The sequence below is a fragment of the Orcinus orca genome, chromosome 11, assembly GCF_937001465.1.
Source record: "Orcinus orca chromosome 11, mOrcOrc1.1, whole genome shotgun sequence".
Taxonomy (NCBI): domain Eukaryota; kingdom Metazoa; phylum Chordata; class Mammalia; order Artiodactyla; family Delphinidae; genus Orcinus; species Orcinus orca.
In genome coordinates, this window is record NC_064569.1 from 91,397,288 (window position 1) to 91,422,390 (window position 25,103).

General features: G+C 50.3%; 1 protein-coding gene across 4 annotated transcripts; it reads left to right on the forward strand.

The window, feature by feature from the left end:
* The first annotated feature begins 2,512 nt into the window (after nucleotides 1–2,512).
* On the forward strand, nucleotides 2,513–19,885 carry LOC101271208 (apolipoprotein L2-like). 4 transcript variants are annotated; one of them, XM_049694682.1, is made up of 3 exons: nucleotides 2,513–3,286; nucleotides 8,593–8,710; nucleotides 18,998–19,885. In XM_049694682.1, the coding sequence occupies exon 3, from the start codon at nucleotides 19,053–19,055 to the stop codon at nucleotides 19,857–19,859; it is 807 nt and encodes a 268-aa protein (XP_049550639.1). In that variant the 5' UTR covers nucleotides 2,513–3,286; nucleotides 8,593–8,710; nucleotides 18,998–19,052; the 3' UTR covers nucleotides 19,860–19,885. The 4 variants fall into 4 exon arrangements, with proteins under 4 accessions (XP_049550639.1, XP_049550641.1, XP_049550640.1 ...); XM_049694684.1 differs by lacking the exons at nucleotides 2,513–3,286; nucleotides 8,593–8,710 and adding an exon at nucleotides 10,242–10,264; XM_049694683.1 differs by lacking the exons at nucleotides 2,513–3,286; nucleotides 8,593–8,710 and adding an exon at nucleotides 10,450–10,884.
* Nucleotides 19,886–25,103: the final 5,218 nt, after the last annotated feature.

Below are 25,103 nucleotides of genomic sequence, written 5' to 3' on the forward strand. Positions count from 1 at the left end.
AGAGCTGCAGGCAGCTGCGGGGGGGGGGGGGGGGTGCGGAGGGGGTGAGAAGTCTGGGGGAGGGGAGGTTTCAACCTGAAACTAACAAATTCCAGGTAGAGGGGACAGCAACCACACTTAGGCAGGACCTGCTGTGTGGCAGGCGTTGGCCCACGCCACGAACACACATTACATTTGATCCTCAAAACAACATAGGGAAATATTATTCTCATTTTACAATTAAGGTCAGGTAAGGTGCTCCAAGTCACACAGGTGGGAGGTGGCAAAGGCCAGGCTGGGGCTCAGTTCAGGGTCCACTGAGCCTCACAGAGCGGCTGGGCTGGCAGCAGGGCGCGAGCTGAAGGCAACAGGCTCTGTGGTACCGCCCCAGGGTCTAGGAGCAGGGGCGGTTGCTGGGACAAAGGGAGAGGCCAGGAGAAGCCTCCAGGGATGCTGGCGGACCTCCTCTCCCCACCTGGCCCGGCCTCCGGGATTCCCATCTGCTGCCCCCCACCCCCCATGGGCTGTCCTGTCCTCACTTCTGAGTCACTTGCTGGATGGCGGTGCAGGACTAGGGGGTGAGGAAGTGAGCATCTTGGTCCTGGCTCCCTGTGGGGGGGGGGGACCGGGAAGAAGGCTGTGGGGACAGACCCCTGGGTTTGGGGAGCTCCTCTTAGCCCCTCGTGGGGGCTCGAGGATGCTTATCCATCCCGTTCTTGATTCCTCTTTTGGTTCACTCAGCCTGGGGACACCACCCTCAATTCCAGGTCACAAGTAGGAAGCAGCCAGAGAAGAGGCAGCTGACTACCTAAGTAGCAGAAGGTTACTGTGCTCATGGTGGCAGCAGCTGGGGTCTCAGAGTCTTCCCTTCAGCTCGCCCGCCTGTGTCAGGCTGGAAGGAGGTGTCGCTTCACCCTTGGGAAAGAGAAAACAGACTGTGGGCTTGATCGTGAATGAGCAGTGGCTGCAGGGAACAGCGAGGGGCGAGTTCTCTGGTGAGTTCCCCTGGGACGGCCACCAGTGCCACAGTGGACTTAACCCAGAGAGGTTCTCTGTCTCCTGGGCTCTGCTGGCCGCTAGTTAAGGAAAGTTACTCATCTCCCGTCAGCTGCCTCCACGCCCAGTCAGAGTCCTGCTCTCCTGTTGCGGCACAAGGAGGAGATAATCAGACGGGAGACAGCCATCTGCAAAGTTATAGAAGTGAAGCAATAAAACCAAATACAGAAAAATAGCTAAGAAGGGAATACTCTAGAAATTACGTGAGGTTGGGAGCACTAGTGTTTACTAATGGGTAATAATTAATAACGATCCAGTGTCAATGACGTGCAGGGCTCCTGAAACTTCGTTCGGCCCTAGTGATGTAATGGTATTAGGAGAAGTTGGGGAGCGGTATAAGAAGAAGTATAAAAGTAAGTGAAATTATTACCTTTCCTGGAAGGAAGTAAATAAATAATATCAAACATGGAGTACCTAATGTTTATTAGCTACTGTGGTTGAAGACTCGCCACTTTGCATCAGGCACTATTCTAAGTGCCTGGTATTCATTCACTCACTTTTAGTTCTCACAATGACCCCGGAAGCAAGGAAACTGGAGCTCAGAGAGGTTAAGTAATTTACTCAAAGCACCCAGCTAGTGGCAGAGCCAGAATTCAAGTCCAGGTTCCTGTCTCCAGTGCACTCTCACACTATTCTCTCTCCCAATGGAAGAAGTTATTTTAACACATTGATTAACTGCCTAAAGAAAAAGCAGAAAACTTAAAGTGGTTTTCCCTGCGAAGGGCTGAGCAGAACCTACTGTGTGAATCGATTTGTTTTAAAGATATGCACTTATTATTTTGGATTGTTTTAACTCTAGGACAGCAGAAGTCCCTTTAGAGTAGTTGGTAACCCACCACCTTAAGGATGATGGAAGCAGTTGGATCAAGTGCCAATAAGAAATGAGCCTGATGTGTCCTGATGTGACAACGGTCAGTATAGGAGACACGTTCGTGTTGATGAAACCAAGCTCTCTAAGAAAAGTAGGGATAAGAACAGGGGTTCAAGCAGAATATCAGAGTGAACTGTCACCTTAAACAGATACATTTTCCAGCCGCATCTTGCCCACCCACATAGGCACCCATGGGCTTCTGTCCACTCAAGGGAAGCAAGACTCCTTGCAGGGGAAGTGAATTCCACGGGCCGGCATACCTGCTACTCCAAAGGCAAGGATGCTCTCGAAGATGTTCAGAGCAGCGTTTAGAAGGGGCACCCACGTATAATAATAATAATAATAATAGATAATGATTACTATGATCATGCTTTTAGGCTAGGTTGAGTCTGTGAAAGGCCATGAGATCATAATAATATTCAAATGAGAAGAGTTTAGATAAAGAGTGTCCAAAGAGGGAGATATAAAGTCAAAAAAGGTAGCTATGCTCCAAAGAGGTGAGTATAACGGGAAATATTTCACTGTTAATTGAATTTAGTAAGAAGAGGAGTTTTAAAGTGTATGGGGATATTCCCTTCTGTTTATTTACATGACTATTTATAAAGGATTGAGGAAGAAAACAAAGAAACAGCCTCTGACATCCCAGGCTGGCCTGGTATCACAACAGGGCGATGCTGTTCTCCGGTTGGATGTAGAGACTCTCAGAGAACACCAACCTCAGACCACGGTACCCTGAGAGCATGAGGAAATGGGACAGCAAACACCCATCACTGTGCTGCCCCCAACACAACACTCCCTCCCTTGGCTGGAAAGCATGACTGTCCTTCTTTACCGATTAGACCTTTCTCCTCACTCCGTCTCCCCTCTCCATAGATGGATTTACTGAGACACCTTCAGTGTGAACTGCCCCCCATTCTCTGCAGCACCCGATCTACAGAGGCCCCATTTCCTTAGAGCCTCCCCCAAATGACCTGACCTAAGCCCCAATCCTAGAATCTTTCTTTCCAACGCCTTCTTTCTGCGTTGCCCAGGGTTCTCCCTCAGGAAGAGTAACAAACAGCTTGTCCACTATGGGAGTGTGCCTGAGGCTGCAGGCACTGACAGTGTGGGTGGAGAGAATACACACAGGCAGGCCGCCAGGGGTAAGGTTGCCTAAAGCAGGTTCCTTTCGCTTTCCAAGCCGCCCTTGCTCTGCTCACTCCCCGGCTGGTCCCTTTCCCGCTCCTGTGCTTTGTTCTCAGACTTGATCTTAACAACACAGTGTTCCTGTGTCCTTGGATGCTTTCCTGCCCACCTGCTCTCCTGAAGTTCCACTTCCTCCAAAGCCATTCGCCTCCCCCCTCGACCCTTCTGCCTCTAGTCTCAGGGCCTGGACATCAGGTATGTGTTGCTGGGCCCCTCTGCGGTGAGCGGTGACCGTATGACCCAGTCCTGGCTAACAAGGCACAGAAGAACTCAGCAGAGGGGGGCCTGGAGGCTCCCTGCTGTAAGGAACAGGTGGGAGAGGAGAGCTGGCTCGTCCCCCGCCTCCTTCTCTGCCTCGAAGCTGCACGAGCCCGGGAGCCAGGGCAGCCAGTTGAAATCTTGAAACACAGGGACCAGGAGGCAAGGAGGGGGCGGAGGAGGGCTCGGGCAGAAAGGCTGGATCCTGGATGACTCCAAACACCTGTAAACGGGGCTGCGCCCTCGACCTCCTCCTTCGGTCCTTCTCTGCCGCTCTCGGCCTGGCCCTGACCCTCGTGTGCACCCCCAGCTGGGTGTGCATGCTGGACGGTGCTCCTCCTGCTGGATTACTCTACGTGGCGTCCTCCTCCGTTAGCCTCTGGTCGATAACTTCCCGGAATAGTTGTTGGTGGGAGAAGCCTGTCCCCCACCCAACTGCATAGCCAGACACGCCCTCCCCTCCCTGGGAGCCGACAGAGATTCTCACCAAGCACCCCCCTGCATGTAGCCGCAGGGCATCCTGCTTGGTCAGGGAAAGGAGGGGTTAAGACAGGATCAAGTTCAGAGTCCTTAGCCCAGCCTCCAGGCCCTCCTACTGCTCTAGTTCCGGTCTTCTCACCACTTCCTGCTTCCCTGGGCCTGGTCCAGGTGCCTGGAGGACTCCCAGCTGCCTGGCCTCGGATTCCCCCCCAGCCTCCGGGCGTTTGCTCGGGCTGTTCCTCCCCCTGCAATGCCTTTCCCCACCTGCTTCTCCAGGTGAAATGTTACTGTTCTTGGAGGCCCAGCGCCAAAGCCTCCTGCCGCTTCTTCCTTCCCCCAATTCCTCCACCGGCTCCCCGGGAATGTTGTACTTTCCTGGTCGTGGTTCTATTTGTGTGGAGTTTCTTCAGCTCTGAGCACCCCTCAGGGGCCCTGCCTATTCTCTGCTGCACCTTCTGCTTCAGGGCCTCCAGGGTACCCTCTGCCCTCCCGGGCACAGCCTGGCTAAAATACGAGGTGTGGGACCCGTTAGGGGGACATGAAACAACCAGCTTCTCGATGACACAGCACAACCCCTGTTTCACCTGCGGTCGAGTAATTCCATTTGTTTTCCTAGTCTATCTCCACGAAAAGCTCTTTCGGATAGGTAGTGCTGTCACATTTCTGAACGTTTCTGTTTACGGGCATCCCTTGCTTTCCAAAAGATCATCCTCGGCCAGTAAACTTTGATGAAAGGCCTACATCCGCATCTATGGCATCTTGGTTTGCTAAAGGTTTCGTAGAAACACTCTATGTTCAGGTAGCAGGAAACACTTGTATTTCCTCATGTCTCCTTACTCCAGCCATCATGATATATATATATATAAAATGGCTGGAGTAAGGAGACATGATATATATATATATTTTTTAATAAATATATTTATTTATTTTTGGCTGCACACGGGCTTTCTCTAGTTGCGGAGAGCAGGAGGCTACTCTTCACTGTGGTGCACGGGCTTCTCATTGCGGTGGCTTCTCTTGTTGTGGAGCATGGGCTCCAGGGCGCATGGGCTTCAGGAGTTGCAGCACACGGGCTCAGTAGTTGTGGCTCGCGGGCTCTAGAGCGCAGGCTCAGTAGTTGTGGCGCACGGGCTTAGTTGCTCCGCAGCATGTGGGATCTTCCCGGACCAGGGCTCGAACCCGTGTCCCCTGCATTGGCAGGAGGATTCTCAACCACTGCGCCACCAGGGAAGTCCCAAGGATGTTTTATTTTTAATGTTTAATTGGAATAAAATATACAAAACTTAAAATTTACCATTTAAACATTTTTAAGTGTACCGTTCGATGGCATTAAGTGCATTCACATTGTTGTGCAAACGGCATAACCATCCAAATCGCAGAACGTTTTACGTCTGGCAAAACTGAAACTCTACCCATTAAACCCTAACTCCCCTTCCCCCCTCCCACAGCCCCTGGCAAGCAGCATTTTACTTTGTCTCTATGAGTTCGACTTCTCTAGGTGCCTCATAGAAGCAGAATCATGTCTTGTCTTTTTGTGACTGACTTATTTCACTTCGCATGATGTCCTCAAATTTCATCATGTTATAGCACGTGTCCCAATGTCCCTTTTTAATGTCAGTACTATTCCATTGTAGGTATACGCCACATTTTTCTTATCCTATCATACACTGATGGAAGCTCGGGTGGCTTCACCTTTGGGCTATTGTGAATAATGTTGCTATGAACAGGAATGTACCAATAGGTCTTCTAGACTCTGCTTTCAATTAGTTTTGCTCTATAGCCGGAAGTGGAATGGCCGATCACGTGGTAATTCTACATTCAAGTTTCTGAGGCACCGTCATACTCATACTGTTTTCCACAGCGGCTAGATGCTGTTATTTTTAAGGCCATATTTTAGCACAACAGTGAGACCAGACCAGGATCTCCCTGGTTGCCTGACTGCCAGGAGGATAGAGGTTGGTGGTGCCGCGTGGCACATGCCCCAGGATGTCTGGTGGTGTGGCTCTCACAGCCCCGCCTCCATCACAGCCCCGCCTCCACGCTCACACGCCGCTCCTCGCCCCTCCTGTTTTGGGATCTGCTGAACGTGAGGCTATTTCCTCTCTCCAGGTAAAGGTTGTCTGCAAAGTACTTAGTGTTGACACTTAGCAGAGTGCCTTTCAACTTCAAACGTCTAATCCAAATCAATTACTCAATTACCTGTATTAAATTAGGATCCAAACTCTGTTGTGAACTCTGAGAATGTGTCCAATTCTCTTAAACATTATACTGTCGGCTGAAAAAAAGGCACAACGTGAGACCTGTGAGTTAGGTTTCATCCGGGGCGAAATGAGGACTGCAGCCCAGGAGACAGCGTTTCAGAGAGCTCTGAGAAACTGCTCCAAAGAGGCGGGGGGAAGGTCAGCATATATGTGATCTTGGTGAAGGGGGAGTCCATGCAATCGAGCACGTATTTTTTTTTTTTTTTTTTGCGGTACGCGGGCCTCTCACTGTTGTGGCCTCTCCCGTTGCGGAGCACAGGCTCCGGACGCGCAGGCTCAGCGGCCATGGCTCACGGGCCCAGCCGCTTCGCGGCATGTGGGATCATCCCGGACCGGGGCACGAACCCGTGTCCCCTGCATCGGCAGGCCGACTCTCAACCACTGCGCCACCAGGGAAGCCCGGGTGGGCTTGATTGTATTGGTCCTCTTTATACTTAGTTCTAAACCTTCCAGAGGCTGACAGCTGTGAATTCCCTCAGGGCCCAATTTTCCCACCCGAGGAAAGACCAGTAGGATTGTCCAGTGGACGATGCTGGCGGCCTGGCAGCCAGTGGCCGAGACCAGTTCCCCTGAGGTCACCAGATGCTGTCTGCGTGGAGTGTGATCCCCTGTGCTCTGCGCCTGGTGCCCGTCTCTGCCAGCCACTCGGAGGACCCAAAAGCCCCCATGGTCACATGCTGTAGCCATCCTGGGGGACTTCTCTTGTGATGTTGGGGGTCACACTGAGGCCGATTTTATAGTCACTAGATCTTCAGCGTCTCCACATGGGGTGGTCTCAGCTTATGACCCTGGAGTGAAGAGATGCTTAATCCTCACCTCGGTCTGAGTCTACAGCCCCTGTCTAGCGGCTCTGCCATGAGCCTGTCTTTATGGAGGTCACTCATGTTCGGCGAAGATTCTGCATTGAGGACATTTATGTCAACCTGGCTACAGCTCACGTGGATGTTTAATCCAGTTCTGCATCTCACAGTGGTTTTGTTTGGCTAAAGTCATGCTAGAGAAAGGGAAAAGAATCCGGAGGAAGGAAGTTTACAGAAAACAATGACAAAAAACAACATTAAGCAAGGAGCAGTGTTTGCAAGTGTCAAATGTCAAATGTCAACCTCGGTTTGAGTCTTTGGCCCTCCCCTGATTTGATGGAAGAAAGTTCCAGCCTCTCCCCTCCCCTCGGATTCCTTATCTGCAAAATCACATTATATACCTGGCATATGTTACGGGTGATTGTAAGACCAGACTTACAGTGTGTGTGGTCCTCATGGGATAACACCCGTCACTCCTCTGTCCCTCCCTCAAAAGCTGGGAGGAGCTGGCCACGATGCCCCAGGGACATTTCCTAGGACGAAGCAGCCCTGATAGGAGGCCCACTCCAGCCACTTCTGCTTGGGGCAAAGCAGAAAAGTCCACCAGCAGTCCAGCTGCACCACTTACAGGCTGTGGGACCTTTTCTTCTCCATTTCTTTCCCTGTAAAATGGAGCCAACACTTCTTAGAGCTAATGGGAGATTAAACAGGAACTGTGTGGATGGTACCAGCACAGCACCTGACACACACACTCAGCCCTCCATCCACAGTGGCTCTTTGCTCAGGAACCAAACAGAAAACAGGACTGGCTTTCTGTTGTAGACTTTCCTGAGTTGCCAGGTCACTGGCCTTCCTGTAAAAGTCTTCCGTTTGGAGAGGAGAGATCTGTTGTCAAATGCAAATAAGCCAGGGGAGAAAAGAGCATCGTGCTCTCAGCCCTTCCCACAAACTTTGCATCCATCCAAATGGCCTTGACCACCAAGGCTGGGCCTCCTCGTGTGGGTCACTAGGACCCAGAGGCACTGGTGCTGTTCCTGTCATCAGGGCCACGTCTAGAGACTTGATCGAAAGGAGCAGGGGGTCGTGGCCAGAGTGGCTGAGGGGTGAACTTAGGCCCCTCTCTAGGGTACCATGGGAGCAGAGCAGGGCACAGTGGACTCTGCAGGGGAGGGTCCTGGAGGGCTTCTCAGAGGAGGTGATGCCAGATTTAGGCTTTGGAAGATGAGCATGATTTTTCAAGTTGGTAGGAGCAGGTGTCCCTGACGGAAGTTCCTGGGTGAGCAAATGCCTAGAACCCGTGTGGGCGTGGCACACAGCAGCAGCAATATACCCAGTATGCAGTGAGCATCTGGTACGTCCTGGCACCGTATCGAGTGCTGGAGGCGTGAAGGTAGATAAGGCAGGCAGGCTGGCGAGTGTGGGCGGGTGCAGAGGGCAGAGGGAGCGTGGAAGAAGCCCATGGTGTGGGGGGAGTGATTTGCCAAGGGCCTCACAGTCTGTTGGTGGAAGGTCTTCCTTCAAGGAGCCCGAGGCAAGATGTGCTGAGCCCAGTAGGACCTGGAATGTCAGGGCTGGACTTGTTTCTCTATGGGGGTCAGCATCAGGGTGAGAATAGCCCAGGGTGAGGCCTAGTGGGTAGAGTGTTTGTTTGACCTGAGTGACTTAGCGGTGAGGGCTTTCACTTTCCTTTTTGCTTCTCCAGGTATATCTGGGCCCAGCGGGTGCGTGTGGTTATTGCAGAGACGCACAGCTAGTGGCTGCATCTGCATAGCTGAGAACAACTGGATCTTGTTCACACTCGGCCAGAGGAAGATTCCTGGGTAAGCAGGGGCGTGTAGGATCCCCACCCATCTCCCCATCCTCAGGACAACTGTCTGAGAAAAGTATGACTGTCACTGACTTACAGAAGAAGGGAGATCAAAGCTCAGAGAGGTGAGGTCATGGGCCCGAGGTGGCAGGTGAAGCAGGGGCAGAGCCTGGATTTGAAGGCAGGTTTGTCTGACAGCTTCCTCCCGCCCCCTGGGCCCCTAAACAGTGCAGAGGGAGGGCGACACCTGCTCAGGTGAGCTCAGCTCGAAATGCAGACTCCTGAGACATGAGTGGTGACCCCAGGAGCAAGGTGGGTGTTGGGGGTTACTCGGTCCTTCGGGAAATTTGGAGGAAGCAGAGTGGGTGGAGGAGGGTATGAATGTCAGAACCTCTCCTCCTGTGGCCTGGCCACCTTGAAGCAGCCCCCAGGGCGCTGTGGTGACGCTGAAGGGGTCAAGGATTTATTTGGAGATACAAGGAATCAAGGTTTGTTCACCCACCCTGTCGCTGTGCGCCTGCTCGGTACCAGGCCCTGGGGAGATACTGAGGCCTGAGAGGGGAGGGCCAGGAGACCAAGCAAGGGGATGCAGGGCTCTGTCTTCAGGTGCTCACCGGGCCCACTGCTCAAGATGTGGGTGATGGGTGGCCCTGTGCGGGGAAGATGGCCCCGCTGAGGAAGTGGGATGACCTGGCTGCAGAGACCTGCACTGTGTTTGCTGTTGTGCAATCTTGAGATGAAAAGTCAAACTGTACACCTGTGTCAAAGAAAATAATCAATAAAAAATGTTTAATAGGAGTAGAAAAGGGTTTTCTTTGAACTAACTGACGCCTCTAGCCCAGAAGACAGCCTCTCAGATAACTGTGAGACACCGCTCTGGAGAAGCATGGCTTTCAGCACAGGTTTACGTCTTGTCAAAACAAAGACCGTCAGACGAGTCAGGGATAGTTTTCTTCAAGGTTTCACAAAATACAGAACAGCATGTACACAGCGAGTCAGTATGGCCTTGGTACCTAGGAAGGAAATCCTAACATGGAAGGAACACTGCACTGGCTTCCCAGGAAGGGAGGCATTTCATCTTTATTTTTAGCGGGGACATTCTTTACTTCTGGTCAATGCGCCGTCTTCTTTAATAACTAAAATCGATGTATGGTGTATGTTTGATAGGCCAAAAACAAATGTTTTAGTTAGCATAAAGTCAATTAAACTCATGTAAAAGCCAGAATCACCTCCCTATATCTCAATATGTGAAAATTCTTTTATCACATGTGACTGTAACTGGGGGGGGGGGGTAGGGCGTGAGCTTAGATCTATGCGTGTATACAGGCAGAGACACACCTAGAAACTTTTGGGTTATTAAAATCACATCCCCATGCCTGACATACCTGTGTCACAAGGTCTGCTGTTGGCCTCCACTCTGCCTACTGAGAGCTCTGTGACCCTTGGCAAGTCACCTCCCCTGGAATTGTTTGTTCGTATCTCTTACCCATTTTTTAAAAACTGGTTTCAGCCTTTTCCTGTGGACTTGTAGGCTCTCTGTGTGTTGGGGATATTGACTTTGTCTACTGTAAGTATTGCAAACAGTGCCTGCTGGTCTCTGATTGTTTTCTGACCTGGTTTACGGTGTCCTTTACAATTTTTAATTCTCAAGAGGTCAAATAGATCAGAAGTTCTTTTATAGCTTGTGGGATTTCTGTGTGAATTAGAAAGGTTTCCATAAATCAACATTATTTTCAATGGTTCTTTTAGTACCTTTGTAGTTTTTTCTTTCTGGTTAAATCAGATCCCTTTGGGATTAAATCCTTCATTGATTAGAAGCTTTTTTTTTCTCCTCCACCTCTGCCTCTTTCTATTCCCCCTTCCCCCTCCCTTTCTTTCTAATTTCACGCGGGTGGAACTGGGGTTGTGCTGTGTCATCGAGAAGCTGGTTGTTTCAAATCCCAATAATGGTCCCACACCTCCTATTTTAGCCAGGCTGTGCCCGGGAGGGCGGAGGGTGCCCCGGAGGCCCTAGAGCAGAAGGTGCAGCAGAGAATAGACAGGGCCCCTGAGGGGTGTTCAGACCTGAGGAAACTCCACACAAATAGAACCACGACCAGGAAAGTGCGACATTCCCGGGGAGCCGGTGGAGGAATTGGGGGAAGGAAGAAGCGGCAGGAGGCTTTGGCGCTGGGCTTCCAAGAACAGGTAACCTTTCACCTGGTGAAGCAGGTGGGGAAAGGCATTGCAGGGGGAGGAACAGTCCGAGCAAACGCCCGGAGGCTGGGGGGGAAATCCGAGGCCAGGCAGCTGGGAGTCCTCCAGGCACCTGGACCAGGCCCAGGGAAGCAGGGAGTGGTGAGAAGACCGGAACTAGAGCAGTAGGAGGGCCTGGAGGCTGGGCTAAGGACTCTGAACTTGATCCTGTCTTAACCCCTCCTTTCCCTGACCAAGCAGGATGCCCTGCGGCTACATGCAGGGAGGTGCTTGGTGAGAATCTCTCGGCTCCCAGGGAGGGGAGGGCGTGTCTGGCTATGCAGTTGGGTGGGGACAGGCTTCTCCCACCAACAACTGTTCCCGGAAGTTATCGACCAGAGGCTAATGGAGGAGGACGCCACGTAGAGTAATCCAGCAGGAGGGAGCACCGTCCAGCATGCACACCCAGCTGGGGCTGCACACGAGGGTCAGGGCCAGGCCGGGAGCGGCAGAGAAGGACCGAAGGAGGAGGTCGAGGGCGCAGCCCCATTTACAGGTGTTTGGAGTCATCCAGGATCCAGCCTTTCTGCCCGAGCCCTCCTCCGCCCCCTCCTTGCCTCCTGGTCCCTGTGTTTCAAGATTTCAACTGGCTGCCCTGGCTCCCGGGCTCGTGCAGCTTCGAGGCAGAGAAGGAGGCAGGGGACGAGCCAGCTCTCCTCTCCCACCTGTTCCTTACAGCAGGGAGCCTCCAGGCCCCCCTCTGCTGAGTTCTTCTGTGCCTTGTTAGCCAGGACTGGGTCATACGGTCACCCCTAGCCGCAGAGGGGCCCAGCAACACATACCTGATGTCCAGGCCCTGAGACGAGAGGCAGAAGGGTCGAGGGGGGAGGCGAGTGGCTTTGGAGGAAGTGGAACTGCAGGAGAGCAGGTGGGCAGGAAAGCATCCAAGGACACAGGAACACTGTGTTGTTAAGATCAAGTCTGAGAACAAAGCACAGGAGCTGGAAAGGGACCAGGCAGGGAGTGAGCAGAGCAAGGGCGGCTTGGAAAGCGAAAGGAACCTGCTTTAGGCAACCTTACCCCTGGCGGCCTGCCTGTGTGTATTCTCTCCACCCACACTGTCAGTGCCTGCAGCCTCAGGCACACTCCCATAGTGGACAAGCTGTTTGTTACTCTTCTTGAGGGAGAACCCTGGGCATCGCAGAAAGAAGGCGTTAGAAAGAAAGATTCTAGGATTGGGGCTTAGGCCAGGTCATTTGGGGGAGGCTCTAAGGAAATGGGGCCTCTGTAGATCGGGTGCTGCAGAGAATGGGGGGCAGTTCACACTGAAGGTGTCTCAGTAAATCCATCTATGGAGAGGGGAGACGGAGTGAGGAGAAAGGTCTAATCGGTAAAGAAGGACAGTCATGCTTTCCAGCCAAGGGAGGGAGTGTTGTGTTGGGGGCAGCACAGTGATGAGTGTTCGCTGTCCCATTTCCTCATGCTCTCAGGGTGCTGTGGTCTGAGGTTGGTGTTCTCTGAGAGTCTCTACATCCAACCGGAGAATAGCATCGCCCTGTTGTGATACCAGGCCAGCCTGGGATGTCAGAGGCTGTTTCTTTGTTTTCTTCCTCAATCCTTTATAAATAGTCATGTAAATAAACAGAAGGGAATATCCCCATACACTTTAAAACTCCTCTTCTTATTAAATTCAATTAACAGTGAAATATTTCCCGTTATACTCACCTCTTTGGAGCATAGCTACCTTTTTTGACCTTTATATCTCCCTCTTTGGACACTCTTTATCTAAACTCTTCTCATTTGAATATTATTATGAACTCATGGCCTTTCACAGACTCAACCTGGCCTAAAAACATGATCATAGTAATCATTATCTATTATTATTATTATTATTATACGTGGGTGCCCCTTCTAAACGCTGCTCTGAACATCTTCGAGAGCGTCCTTGCCTTTGGAGTAGCAGGTATGCTGGCCCGTGGAATTCACTTCCCCTGCAAGGAGTCTTGCTTCCCTTGAGTGGACAGAAGCCCATGGGTGCCTATGTGGGTGGGCAAGATGCTGCTGGAAAATGTATCTGTTTGACAGTTCACTCTGATATTCTGCTTGAACCCCTGTTCTTATCCCTACTTTTCTTAGAGAGCTTGGTTTCATCAACACGAACGTGTCTCCTATACTGACCGTTGTCACATCAGGACACATCAGGTTCATTTCTTATTGGCACTTGATCCAACTGCTTCCATCATCCTTAAGGTGGTGGTGCCTGAAACCAACCCATTCTTGTGGCTTACTTACTAAGTGACTTCTGCTTTCTTAAAGTTAAAAAAATACAAAGTAATAAGTGCATATGTTTGAAACAAACCAATTCATACCGAGGGCTCTGCTCATTACCTCCCAAGGAAAAGCTTTTTCTTTAGACAGTTAATCGATCTCTCTAAATGATATTATTACATTGGGAGAGAGAGTAGTGTGAGTGTGTGCTCTGGAGACAGGAACCTGGACTTGAATTCCTGCCCTAGCGCAAGCTGGGTGCTTTGAGTAAATTACTTAACCTCTCTGAGCTTCAGTTTCCTTGCTTACAGGGTCGTTGTGAGAACTAATAGTGAGTGAAGGCATACCAGGCACTTAGAATGGTGCCTGGTACAAAGTGGGGAGTCATCAACCACAATAGCTAATAGGTATTAGGGATTGTCTTTTTCTTTTTCTTGGTTTAAAAATTTTGATATTATTTATTTACTTTACCAGGAAAGATAATGATTTCATTAATTTTCCTACTTTTTCTTATATCTCTCCCTACCTTCTCCTCGTATCATTATATCACTAGTTTTATATCCTCTAATAGAAAACTTTGTAGTTGTAAGCACTTTATTTACACCTTCATTTCTTAGGTCCTCAAATGGAGCCAGTACTTCTTTTTTTTTTTTTTTTTTGCGGTACGCGGGCCTCTCACTGTTGTGGCCTCTCCCGTTGCGGAGCATAGGCGCCGGACGCACAGGCTCAGTGGCCATGGCTCACGGGCCCAGCCGCTCCGCGGCATGTGGGATCTTCCCGGACCGGGGCACGAACCCGTGTCCCCTGCATCGGCAGGCCGACTCTCAACCACTGCGCCACCAGGGAAGCCCGAGCCTGTACTTCTTGACTCCCCACTTTGAAAAATGAAGTATTAATCCTCCCCCTCCCTTCAGTGACTTCACCTCCCAACTTCTAGCAGTGTAATTTAATTTTTATATTGGTTAACAAGTACATTTACTTCTCATATTTAAAGTGTTTTATTTTAAAAGATAAAAATTATTTTATAATGACTATAAATGAAATACAAACTTAAAAATTTTTGAATCACTGTATTTTACACCTATCAATTATTTAATATTGTATATGAGCTGTACTTCAATTTTAAAAAGTCTCCAAAATAATCAAAATTTGAAAGCCAGGACTTGCACATAAATGAATTTACTTTAGATTTTTTAAAAAAATCAGAGGGTTTACATTTTTGTGATGTTTTAAATACTGTTTTCTTTTTTTTTTCTTTTTTTCCTTTAACATCTTTTTTGGAGTATAATTGATTTACAATGTTGTGTTAATTTCTGCTGTATAACAAAGTGAATCAGCTATATGCATAGTATATCCCTATATCCCCTCCCACTAGGCCCCGCCCCACGCTCAAACGTCACCCCCCCCACTTCCCGACCCACCCTAAACCCCACCCCTGCCTAAGTTCCACCCCTGCCTAAACTCCGCCCCCACAGCCAAGACTTTTTTTCCTTTCCTCTATTAGATTAGGGTTCTGTTTTACCTTGTTGATTCATTGTTGATGATTCTTTTATATTTTTATTTTTCCTAATAAATCTTTTATTTTTCTAATTTTATTCTTTATACTTTGTTATTGTTCTCTCCTTTGGGCTTGTTTCCCCCGCCCCCTTTTTCTTTCTTTTTTCTGTTGTGGTTTTATTTTACCTTGTTGCAGTTGTTTCAATTATAGTTTTATTTTTCCTAATGTATTTTTTATCTTTCTATTTTTATTTTGTTTTTGATTCTTTGACATTGTACTACTCCTTTCTTCTTTTCTTTTCTTTCTTTTTTTTTTACCACACCGCAAAGCTTGTGAGATCTTGGTTCCCAGGCCGGAGGTCGGGTCTGAGCTCCTGTGGTGGGACCTCCGAGTACAAACTGCTGGACTAACAGAGAACCTCAGACCCCAGGGAATATTAATCGGAGTGAGGCCTCCCGGAGGTCCTCATCTCAGCAACAAGACCTGGGCTCTATCCAACTGCCTGCAAAGTTAGTGCTGTGGGTTCCCTCCATGTAAGCCCTGGGTTTCTTTCGCCCTCAGTGAAGCAGGAAAAAGAAAAAGATGTCATTAAGTATTTCCGGGAGAGAGTGAGCAGGGAAAAACTGCAACACCTGCTCACTGAAGACGAAGGCTGGAAGAGATTTGTAGCTGAGACTGATTTGCCCAGGTAACCTGCAGGGATGCAGCAGAAATGTCACCCACAGCCCCATGCCCCAGGCTCGTTTCCTCCTGGCAGACACACCTCTTCCAGGCAGGATCCTGTGGTTGGGGTCGAGGATGTTCCTTCTCAAGTTTCCGTGGGGAAAGTTTCCTCCTTGTCATTTGCTGGCAGTGAACAGCCTCAGGTTGAGAAGAGATGAAACCTGCAAGGAAGGGGCATGTTACGACCTTGGACAAGTTACTGAACTACTCTCTGCCTTAGTTTCTTCATCTGTTCAATTTTATTGTGAGGAAATTGAGAAAATGTATGCAAAGTGCTTAGCATGATGGCTGACACATAGTAGGTGCTCAATTAATATTAACTTTTAAAAAGCTTGTTGGGAAGAGATGGGGCCAAAGAGCCTTTTTCCTAGAAATGAGGCCCAAGCAGGACTCTATTTAGGACAAGTCAGAAAATCCTGACACCATCAGTTTGTGTTCCCGGGGATTCTGGCTGGAGCCCTTTTAATCTCCATCTTAGGAAGTGTACCAACACTGCAGGATCCTGCTGGCCCGTAAGGCAGAGAGGCTGGAGTGGAATTGCATGGAGCTGGGTTGGATCCTGACTCTACCCCTGCCCAGCTCTGGGACTCTGAGCTTAAGAGTTGGAGTCTCAGATTTGTCATGTGTCCAGTGGGAATAGCAATTCAATCTGATGGTCTTAGAGTGAACTGCAGGGTCAGAGGCGGGGAACCAAGTGCAATCATCTCGTCCAAAGGCCCAGGGAGGCCTGGACCAGGGTCAGACCCAGGGGTCAGGATGGAGCAGAGGGGTCCAGGTTGGAAGACTAGTAGGAAGGCTTGGGCAGCAGAGCCAGGACTAGAGTGAGGCGAGTGGGCCCCTAGGACACAAAACTGAAGGGGCTGTGACCCTAGCAGAGGTCCTGTGAGTGGGAGAGGGGACATTTCTTCCCTCCCTGACTCGATCCCCTCATGCTGAGCATAGAGGGCCCTGGGTGACTGTGTCCTCCACACCCTGCCTGGGACCTGGGGTTCTCCATTGCCATCTGGGACCCTCTTCCAATCTACATAGAGTAGCCCTGACCAGTGGGAAGGCCGTGTGGCTTAGTGAGACCTCCAGCATCACCATGAGTGGCTGCCGATTTTGTGTCATCTGAGGGATTCTGACGAGACTTCACAAGTCCCCACCAAAGAGGAAAAGTCTTCCTCCACCAGCTTGTGCGAATGCAGGTCTCTCCAGGCTTAGCAGTTCATGTGGATGTTTCCTAAAGTCTCTTGAATCTTTGAGAGGTTCCATAAAGTCGCACATGGCCTTGGTGTGCAGGCATGTGAAGTTGTCACCAGCTAAGGTATGAGTTAGGCTGGTGACCCCTGAGAGGTCGGGGGTGCTGGGCGATGGGTCAGGAATCAGTGAGGCGGACTGGAGAGTCCAAGGGGAACGAGGGTTAATAGCATATCACCTGCTTCCCAGTCAACTGGGGCAGCAGAGGGACCTAGTGACCTTCAGCTGGGAAGGCCAAGGGCATCAGGCTTGGAAGACAGCAGATGCCAGGCAAAATGATCGTTAAGGTCACTTTTATCTCTGAGTTTGGGTTTTGTTTTTTCTTTAATTCTAAGTACGCAGAGCTAGCCGTTCCTCAAAGTCTGAGGCACGGTCCCCAGGACTGTCCTTACATTTGACCCCAATGGCAAATTTGGGAGATCCCCAAAGCTACCATCAGGTGTGAGAATTCTCTAGAAGGAGGCACAGAACTCCCTGAAAACTGTCACGATCCCAGTTACGGTTTATTACAGGGAAGGATGCCGGTTCCCATCAGCCACAGGGCAGAGTCTGGGCAGGTTTCACACAGGAAGCTTCCATTGTCCTCAGGACATGTCCCTGTCCTGGATTCAGCATGTGGCAGGGCACACAGAGCACTGCCCGCCAGGGGCGTTCACCCTGTTTAAAGAAATATATTCTGACTCTTGTTAAAACGATAAGGAAGAGTCTCTTCAGGACTATCGTGATATGCGTGAAGACCATCGCAGCAGAGGAGACAGATGGGCGCACGTCCGAACACAGCAAAGATGAGTGGGGATTGGTAGCCAATGATCAGAGTGAGCGGTGTGGGATGGAAAATCACTGAGAGGAGACATCGAGGGCAGAGGGGTTCTTGTTGAAATTTGCTGACAGGATTCTTGCTAAAAGCAAGTAAAGGACGTATGCATCAAAGGTGGGAGATGAGGAGTTTGATCAGATATCAAACATGATAAGATCTAAACAGTGGGAAGGCTTCTCACTAAACTGACTTGGACGAAGTTTTGCTGGGACTGGGCAATACAGGCCGTCAAGGACAGGACACAAAGGGCGGAGGTTGAGGCCTATTGGAGAAGAGGGCTCAGAAGAGCCTGACTGAAACTTGACCGAGGAGTGAACCTTTTTCAACAGGACCCTCAGCGTATGGAGTTTTATTTGGGCTCAGTCACTTGCTGCCCGCACAGCTGAGCGGTTGTCTCCTGCCCTCCCGGAGGTCAGACTAATGCCCTAGTGTCCAGCTCCTCCAGAGGTCAGATGTGATACCACGTGACCCAGAGGCCCCATCACATGTCACCCTGTTAGCCTGTCCAGTGGCCAAAGGCCCAGGCAGACGAGGACACTCCTATCAGCCAGAATATTCTAGGGGCTCAGGGACCACTTCCCAGTAGCCAAGGGCAAAGAGCAGGCTGACTCCTCACTACACACTAAGGTTCTCTGAATGAAGGTTTTTCTGCTCCAATCCCACTTCTCTGTGCTTCTCTGTGGAGTTCCCACTCTGCCCACTCTTTGGAAGTGATTGTGTTGACCTGCCTCTGAGGCGTCTTTATCTAATCCCTATCTTAAGAGTGTCCTTGTCCACAGATGAATGGATAAAGAAGATGTGGCACATATACACAATGGAATATTACTCAGCCATGAAAAGAAACAAAATTGAGTTATTTGTAGTGAGGTGGATGGACCTAGAGACTGTCATACAGAGTGAAGTAAGTCAGAAAGAGAAAGACAAATACCGTATGCTAACACATATTTATGGAATCTAAAAAAAAAAAAAGGTTCTGATGAACCTAGGGGCAGGACAGGAATAAAGACGCAGACGTAGAGAATGGACTTGAGGATACGGGGAGTGGGAAGGGTAAGTGGGGATGAAGTGAGAGAGTGGCATGGACATATATACACTACCAAATGTAAAATAGATAGCCAGTGGGAAGCAGCCGCATAACACAGGGAGATCAGCTCCGTGCTTTGTGACCACCTAGAGGGGTGGGACAGGGAGGGTGGGGGGGAGATGCAAGAGGGAGGGGATATGGGGATATACGTACGCATATAGCTGATTCACTTTGTTATACAGCAGAAACTAACGCAACACTGTAAAGCAATTATACTTCAATAAAAATGTTAAAAAAATTTTTTAATAAAGGATAGAAAGAAAGAAAGAGAGTCTCCTAAGATGACCTTTTTAAATTTATTCCATGATTGAATAAGTATACGGAGCACCTACAAGGTACAAAACATGTTTAATGTTGAAAAAAATTTACATTTGTAAAATTCTTTTCTATTTGATTTATAATAAAATCTCTATAATTTATGTAGGATAGATCTTGTTGAGCCTATTTTATGGACGAGCAATCTATCTTTCTAATCCCTTGACCTTCATTGTTACAGAGAAGAGGCAGATACACTACGTGAATATCTGAATGAGCTGAAAACAGACTTGGCCATGGGCGATCAAGACACACTCGAAGAAGACCAGCTGGACAGGGAGAGATTTTTGGAGGAGTATCCTCGGATGAAGGAGGAGCTGGAGGAGGGCATAACAAAGCTCTATGCTCTCGCAGAGAAGGCTGACAAGCTCCACAGGGACTGCACCATCTCCCATGTGGCAGCCCACTCTGCTGGCACTGTGTCTGGTGTCCTGACCATCCTTGGTCTGTCTCTGGCACCCGTGACAATGGGGGCCAGTCTGGCACTCTTAGCCACTGGGTTAGGGCTGGGAGCAGCGGCTGCTGTGACCGATGTATCCACCACCATCGTGGAACGTGTAAGCACGTTGGCATTAGAAACCGAAGCCAGTCGCTATACGTCAACGGCCGACAGCAAAGAGGAGGTGTTTGAGGGGGTTGTATCTAACAGCACAGCCCAGTTTACTTCCTCTGTAGAGAAAGTCTTCCAAGCCATGCAAGGCATTGAGAACAACGTCCGTGCTATCAAGGTGGCCAAAGGCAACCCTGGTTTAGCAGCCAGTGCTAAGCGCTTCACGACCACGGGGCAAGTCTCAGCGAAACGTGGCAAGCAGCTGCAGAAAGCCTTTGGAGGCACGGCTCTGGCAATGACCAAAAAGGCCCGGATTCAGGGTGTGGCCAGTGCAGGTCTCTCCCTTCTGATGGAAGTGGCCTTCCTGGTGAAAGAGGCAAAGCACTTGCATGAGGGGGCAAAGACGGAGCCGGCTGAAAGGCTGAGGCAGAAGGCCCAGGAGCTGGAGAAGAAGTTGGAGGAGCTCACCGACATCTATGAGAGTCTGCAGTAGGGCTGGACTCCACCCCCCCACCTCCCGAGCTGTGCAGGGACCAGGGACACGTGCAGGGCCAAGGTGCGGAGGCACCTTGTTAGAGGGGAAAAGAGAGTGAGATAAAAAGATAAAAGTGGGGAAGCGGGGCTGTTCTCTCTGACTCTTGTTTTGGTCTGTTGGCTGGACTATGCTATTTTCCTAGCGGAAGAGAAATCCTTAAACCCTCTTGTATTCAAACCCTGTAATTTTCATCCCTAAATTCTCCCTCTTGGCTCGAGCTGAGTCACAAAACTTCAAGTACCCCTGTTCAAAAATTATTTCAAAAAATCACAGAATAAATGTCACCTCTTGTGTTCATCTCTCTAGATCAATTTCCACTGCAGTAGTTTTTAAAAACCTTAATAGGAAACTAAAACCTTTTTATTTGCCCAACAATCCCATGATCAGGGAGCCAAGTTTATTGACCCAGCCCTGACCTCATCCTCTGTCCCTCTAAATGCCTGTTGTTGGTGTGTAGATGGGAGATGCTCTGACATACTATCAGATGTGATCTCTCTTGCTCTTATATTTCTTTATCCCTCCATGTTGGCCCTCGGAGCATTTCACCAAAGGCCTCCATCACCCCAAGGGGACCACAGCCAGAAAGCGAACATAGAAATTTCTGGCTTTTGTGTTCATGGATTTTTTTTATTAGAGTTGATTTACAACATTGTGTCAGTGGGACTTCCCTGGTGCCGCAGTGGATAAGACTCTGTGCTCCCCAATGCAGGGGGCCTGGGTTTGATCCCTGGTCATGGAACTAGATCCCACATGCATGCCACAACTAAGAGTTTGCATGCCACAACTAAGACCTGGTGCAAACAAATAAATAAAAAAATATAATATATATATAGTGTTTCAGGTATACAGCACACTGATTCATTTACATATATAAAAAGAATATATATATATATTCTTTTTCAGATTCTTTTCCCTTATAGCTTATTACAAAATACTGAGTACAGTTCCCTGTGCTATACTGTAGGTCCTTGTTGATTATTTATTTTATATATAGTAGTGGGTATATGTTAATCCCAAACTCCTAGCCTATCCCTCCATGCCCCTTCCCCTTTGGAAACCATAAGTTTCTGATTAGCAGTAATCTTTTGATGTTCGACTACATGTGTTTTTTGTTGTTCGTTTGTTGTTCGTTTGTTTTCAGCAAAAACTCCTATATCCTGGCTCCTCCTTTACTTCTTTGCAATAGTCCCTCAGAGCTACCCGAGAGGCTGCCTCCCGGGCTGTGGTCTCAGTAAGGTCACAGAATATAGCATAATTCTCACCTTTCAGGGTGTGCTCTTTTTCAGTGGACAGTACTGAGTGATGGATGGACCGATGGTAAGGACCTGGGTCCTGCAGCTGTGGGAGCTGTCCAGACGGGTCTGAAATCGGCAAGGCAGGCCATCAGGAAGGGCCTGCAGAACGTTCAGGCCCAGGCTGAAGCTGTGGTCCGCAGTGGAATTTCTTCCCATTGCTGCATCTTTAACTTAAACACACCCGCAAGGTTCCTTTTGCCTTATAAGGCAGCATATTTGCAGGTTTCCCGGATTAGGATGGGAACACCTCTGGGAGGCCGACCACAGCCCCCGAGAGGCCACCACCCTTCCCGTTCATTCATTCATTCATTCTCTCATCTCTCCCCCATACGGTCCACCTAAGCGCTAGGCCTGTGCTGAGGGCTGGGGCACAATGGGAGGCAGTCTGCGGCCCCGCCCTCGAGGGAGGCCACTGTGGAGGCCGAGGCAGCCAGAGAAACAAATGACCGTGATGCACAGTGGAGGTCAGGGTTCAGAGGACTTTGGTGACGCGGTGCGGGGTAAGATCTGGGAAGAGAGGAAGGAAAGGCTGGCTTGTATGGAGGGAGGAGGGTGTCTGTGGGACAGGGGCTGTGCCAGGGCGTGAGGGATGCCACGGCTAGAAAGGAATGGTACCCTCTCTGCAGTCAGGTTTATTCCCACCCTTCGTGGCAGGAGGGGAAGGAATCGGGTTCTAGGAAAACCAACACTGAGGTACTAGGGAGTGGAAAGCAAAATTCCCAAGGTTTCTGAAGAAAACAATGGAGACCCGAAGGGATTGTCGAGGGGACCTCTGGTTAGTCCTTGAGCCGCGGCCCCCTCCTTCCTCCCCTCCCCGCGCCCTCCCGCTCCTTTTACATCAGGTGCTGCTGGTTTGAGAAGCGCTGGCAGGTGGAGAGTCCAGGCGGGACCAGCGAGACTGGGGCGCGTTTGCTCTGCCCTTCATCCCACAGTGAGTGGCAGGAGAGAGGCCCAGCCAGGCCTTCCCTGCCAAGGGGCACACCTGAGGCTGGGGCACTGCCAAGGGCCGCTGGGCTGGGCCTCGCTGCGGCGTGAGGCCTGTGAAGGCCTCTCCTTTCACCGCCTTCTCTGAGGGCCCCCGGCCTCGCCTCCTCCAACTGCTAAGTGCTAGGGACGCAAGGGAGAGCCAGGGTGGCCTGTAAAAGGGGAATTCAGGCTCCCACCACTTGCAGCTGAGTGACTGGGGTGGGAGGTGGGGGAGGGCGGATTGGGAAGGTCTCCTTTCCTCTGCTGTCACATTAGGGTAATTCCCCACCCTCATTCCTGGCCCAAGGTCATCGGCTCTGCTGCGGGGGTGGGGGCGAATCCTGCCCACGTTGCAAAGCCCCAGTTACTTCACCGCCTGCTGCCATTAACCACATCCGCAGCCCATTCGAGGAAAATCTCCAGCGAAGTAGCGTGTTCACCACACTGTCCAGTGTCTCCCTCAGTGTCACGCTGGGGGCACAATAAATACCCCTCTTCCTTCCCTCCTTCCGTCAAATATCGCACGTTAATTAGTCTATAGTGTGGCAGGCGCTAGGCTGAGACTTAGGCTTTAGACCTTTCTTCACTTTACAGCTGAGGAAAGGGAGACTCAGAGGGGTGAAGTGACTTGCCCAAGGTCACACAGCAGGTAACAGAACGGATATTTGGACCTAGTTCTTCTACCTGACTTTTTCCACTTGACCCAAAGTGTCCCAGCAGGGAAGTGTGGAGGCAAGGAAGGGGGTGGCCTGTTAGGGTGGCGGCCAGAACATCAGGAGATGAGCTGGGACAGGTGGGCTGAGGCAGGGTCACGATGAGCATCAAAGGTCAAGGGAGGAACCCGTGAGGGTTTGGCCTTCATCTTGTGGGCCACAGGGACCGGAAGTTTTTTCCTGCTTTGGGCCCTTGTACACCGAAAGTAGTCTCAGGCAGAGGGTTTGTCCCAAGCATTCAGTTTTCTCATCTGAAAAATGGCACGAATATATGGATAAGTGTTGATAATCCCAGTGGAAAGTTTGAGCGAAACACACCTGGGTTAAAATCCCAGCGCTGCCCCTTCATGGTTGGGGGATGTTCACAAATGATGAAATTGTTTACCTTTCCTGCACCTCACTATCCAGCAGGGGGAAATGGGCCTGATGACACTCTTCTTGCAGGGCCCTGTGAGGCTCAAAGGGGACAAGTCATGTAAGCACCCAACAGTGTAAGCATCTGACAGTGGTAGCTGCCACTATTATTGTTATTACCATTAGTCAGGTCTTCTGGGTGGGTCATACCTAGCACCAAATTCGCCAGCCAGGGAGCTCCCAGGTATTCTGTGGGTCCTCCTCCCCTCACAGAACTTGAAGACCTTTGTTTCTGGCTTCCTGTCTGTTCCTGTGCACAGACGCTCAGACTTAGAATAGCTGCTGTTTATCCCCATGATTATCCTACTGAGAAGAGTGAGAAAAAGACTGGCAGGGAGACGGGACACCCAGGGCCTAGCCCCAGCTCTGCCCTGACTTGCTGTGTGATCTTGCGTGAGTCATTTCCCTCTCTGGGCCTCATACAAGGGAGGTAGACTGGACGACTCTGAGAACCTTTCATTTCTTACCTTGGTAACTGAGGCCTGGAGAGAGAAACCCTTTGCTGTGCCCCAACCCTGCTATGTGCAGAGTCCAGTTCAGAATCAGGCCTGGGAATGGATGCCCACCAAGTTCAGGTGCCCAATTCGTGAAGCCCCCAAGGACTTGATTATAAGGAGTTCCCGTAATAGAGCGAGGGGGGCTAGATTCAGCAGGTTAAAATAGCTCTTTATGGGCCAATATGAAATGCTTGCAAAGACATGTTAAGGGAAAAAGGAAAGTAAAGGACAGCATGGGGTAACATGCATCCTGTATTAAAAAGGGGAGATGGGGGCTTCCCTGGTGGCGCAGTGGTTGGGAGTCCGCCTGCCGATGCAGGGGACACGGGTTCGTGCCCCGGTCTGGGAAGATCCCACATGCCGCAGAGCGGCTGGGCCCGTGAGCCCTGGCTGCTGAGCCTGCGCGTCTGGAGCCTGTGCTCCGCAACGGGAGAGGCCACAACAGTGAGAGGCCCGTGTACAGCAAAAAAAAAAAAAAAAAAAAAAAAAAAGTGGAGAAAAGGAGAGGAAGGATGTCTGTAGAAGCAACTGGAAACACAGGCTGCCTCTGGGGAGCGGGCCTGGGTGGCAGGAATGGGAGAGTGGGAGACTTTTCATGATGCCTTCTTTGTACCTTTTGAATTTTGTACCACGTGAATATTTTATCCAGGCAAACAAATTAAATAAGTAACATAATCAGGCAGTTTTGCCCTGACCCAGCTTTGTCCTGACCCAGCTCCCCGCACGCTTAACCTCCTGCATTCTGGAAATACTCCAGGGCTTGTGTTGTCCTTATCAAAATTCCTTTAGGCCTTTGACTCCTGTCTCAGCCTGACTGCAGCATCCACCAGCCTGTGGGAGTGGGGTGAGTCACAGACACCCTCGGCCAGCTGTTTGCCATCTGCAGGCCTTCCTGGAAAAGAGCCCCTTCCAGCTGTGGCCCCCATCTCTGGAAAGCCGCTGGTACCCCTTTCATCTCTCTTTCTCTTACCTCTCCTGATTGACTGGAATTCAAATGAATTCAACCCCCATTTATTGGGTGTGCCAGGCACTGTGCTAGGAGCAATGAAAACCTCCCGACAGATCTGAAAGGGGGGGATTACTAGAGCAAGGAAAGAAGTGTGGGGGTGGGGTGGGGGGGTCATTCTATATGTATGTCTGCAGGGAGGTACTTCTGAGTACTTTTCTTTTGCGGTACCTCCTCCAGGAAGCCTTCCCTGATGACTTCTCCCTGCAGACATTAAGGGCCCTGACTCCCAGCCCAGGGCTCACCTGGAGCTCAGACCAGCAACACAAAAGGCTTCCAAAAGCAGGGATTGCCAGGCACTCAGACCCTGG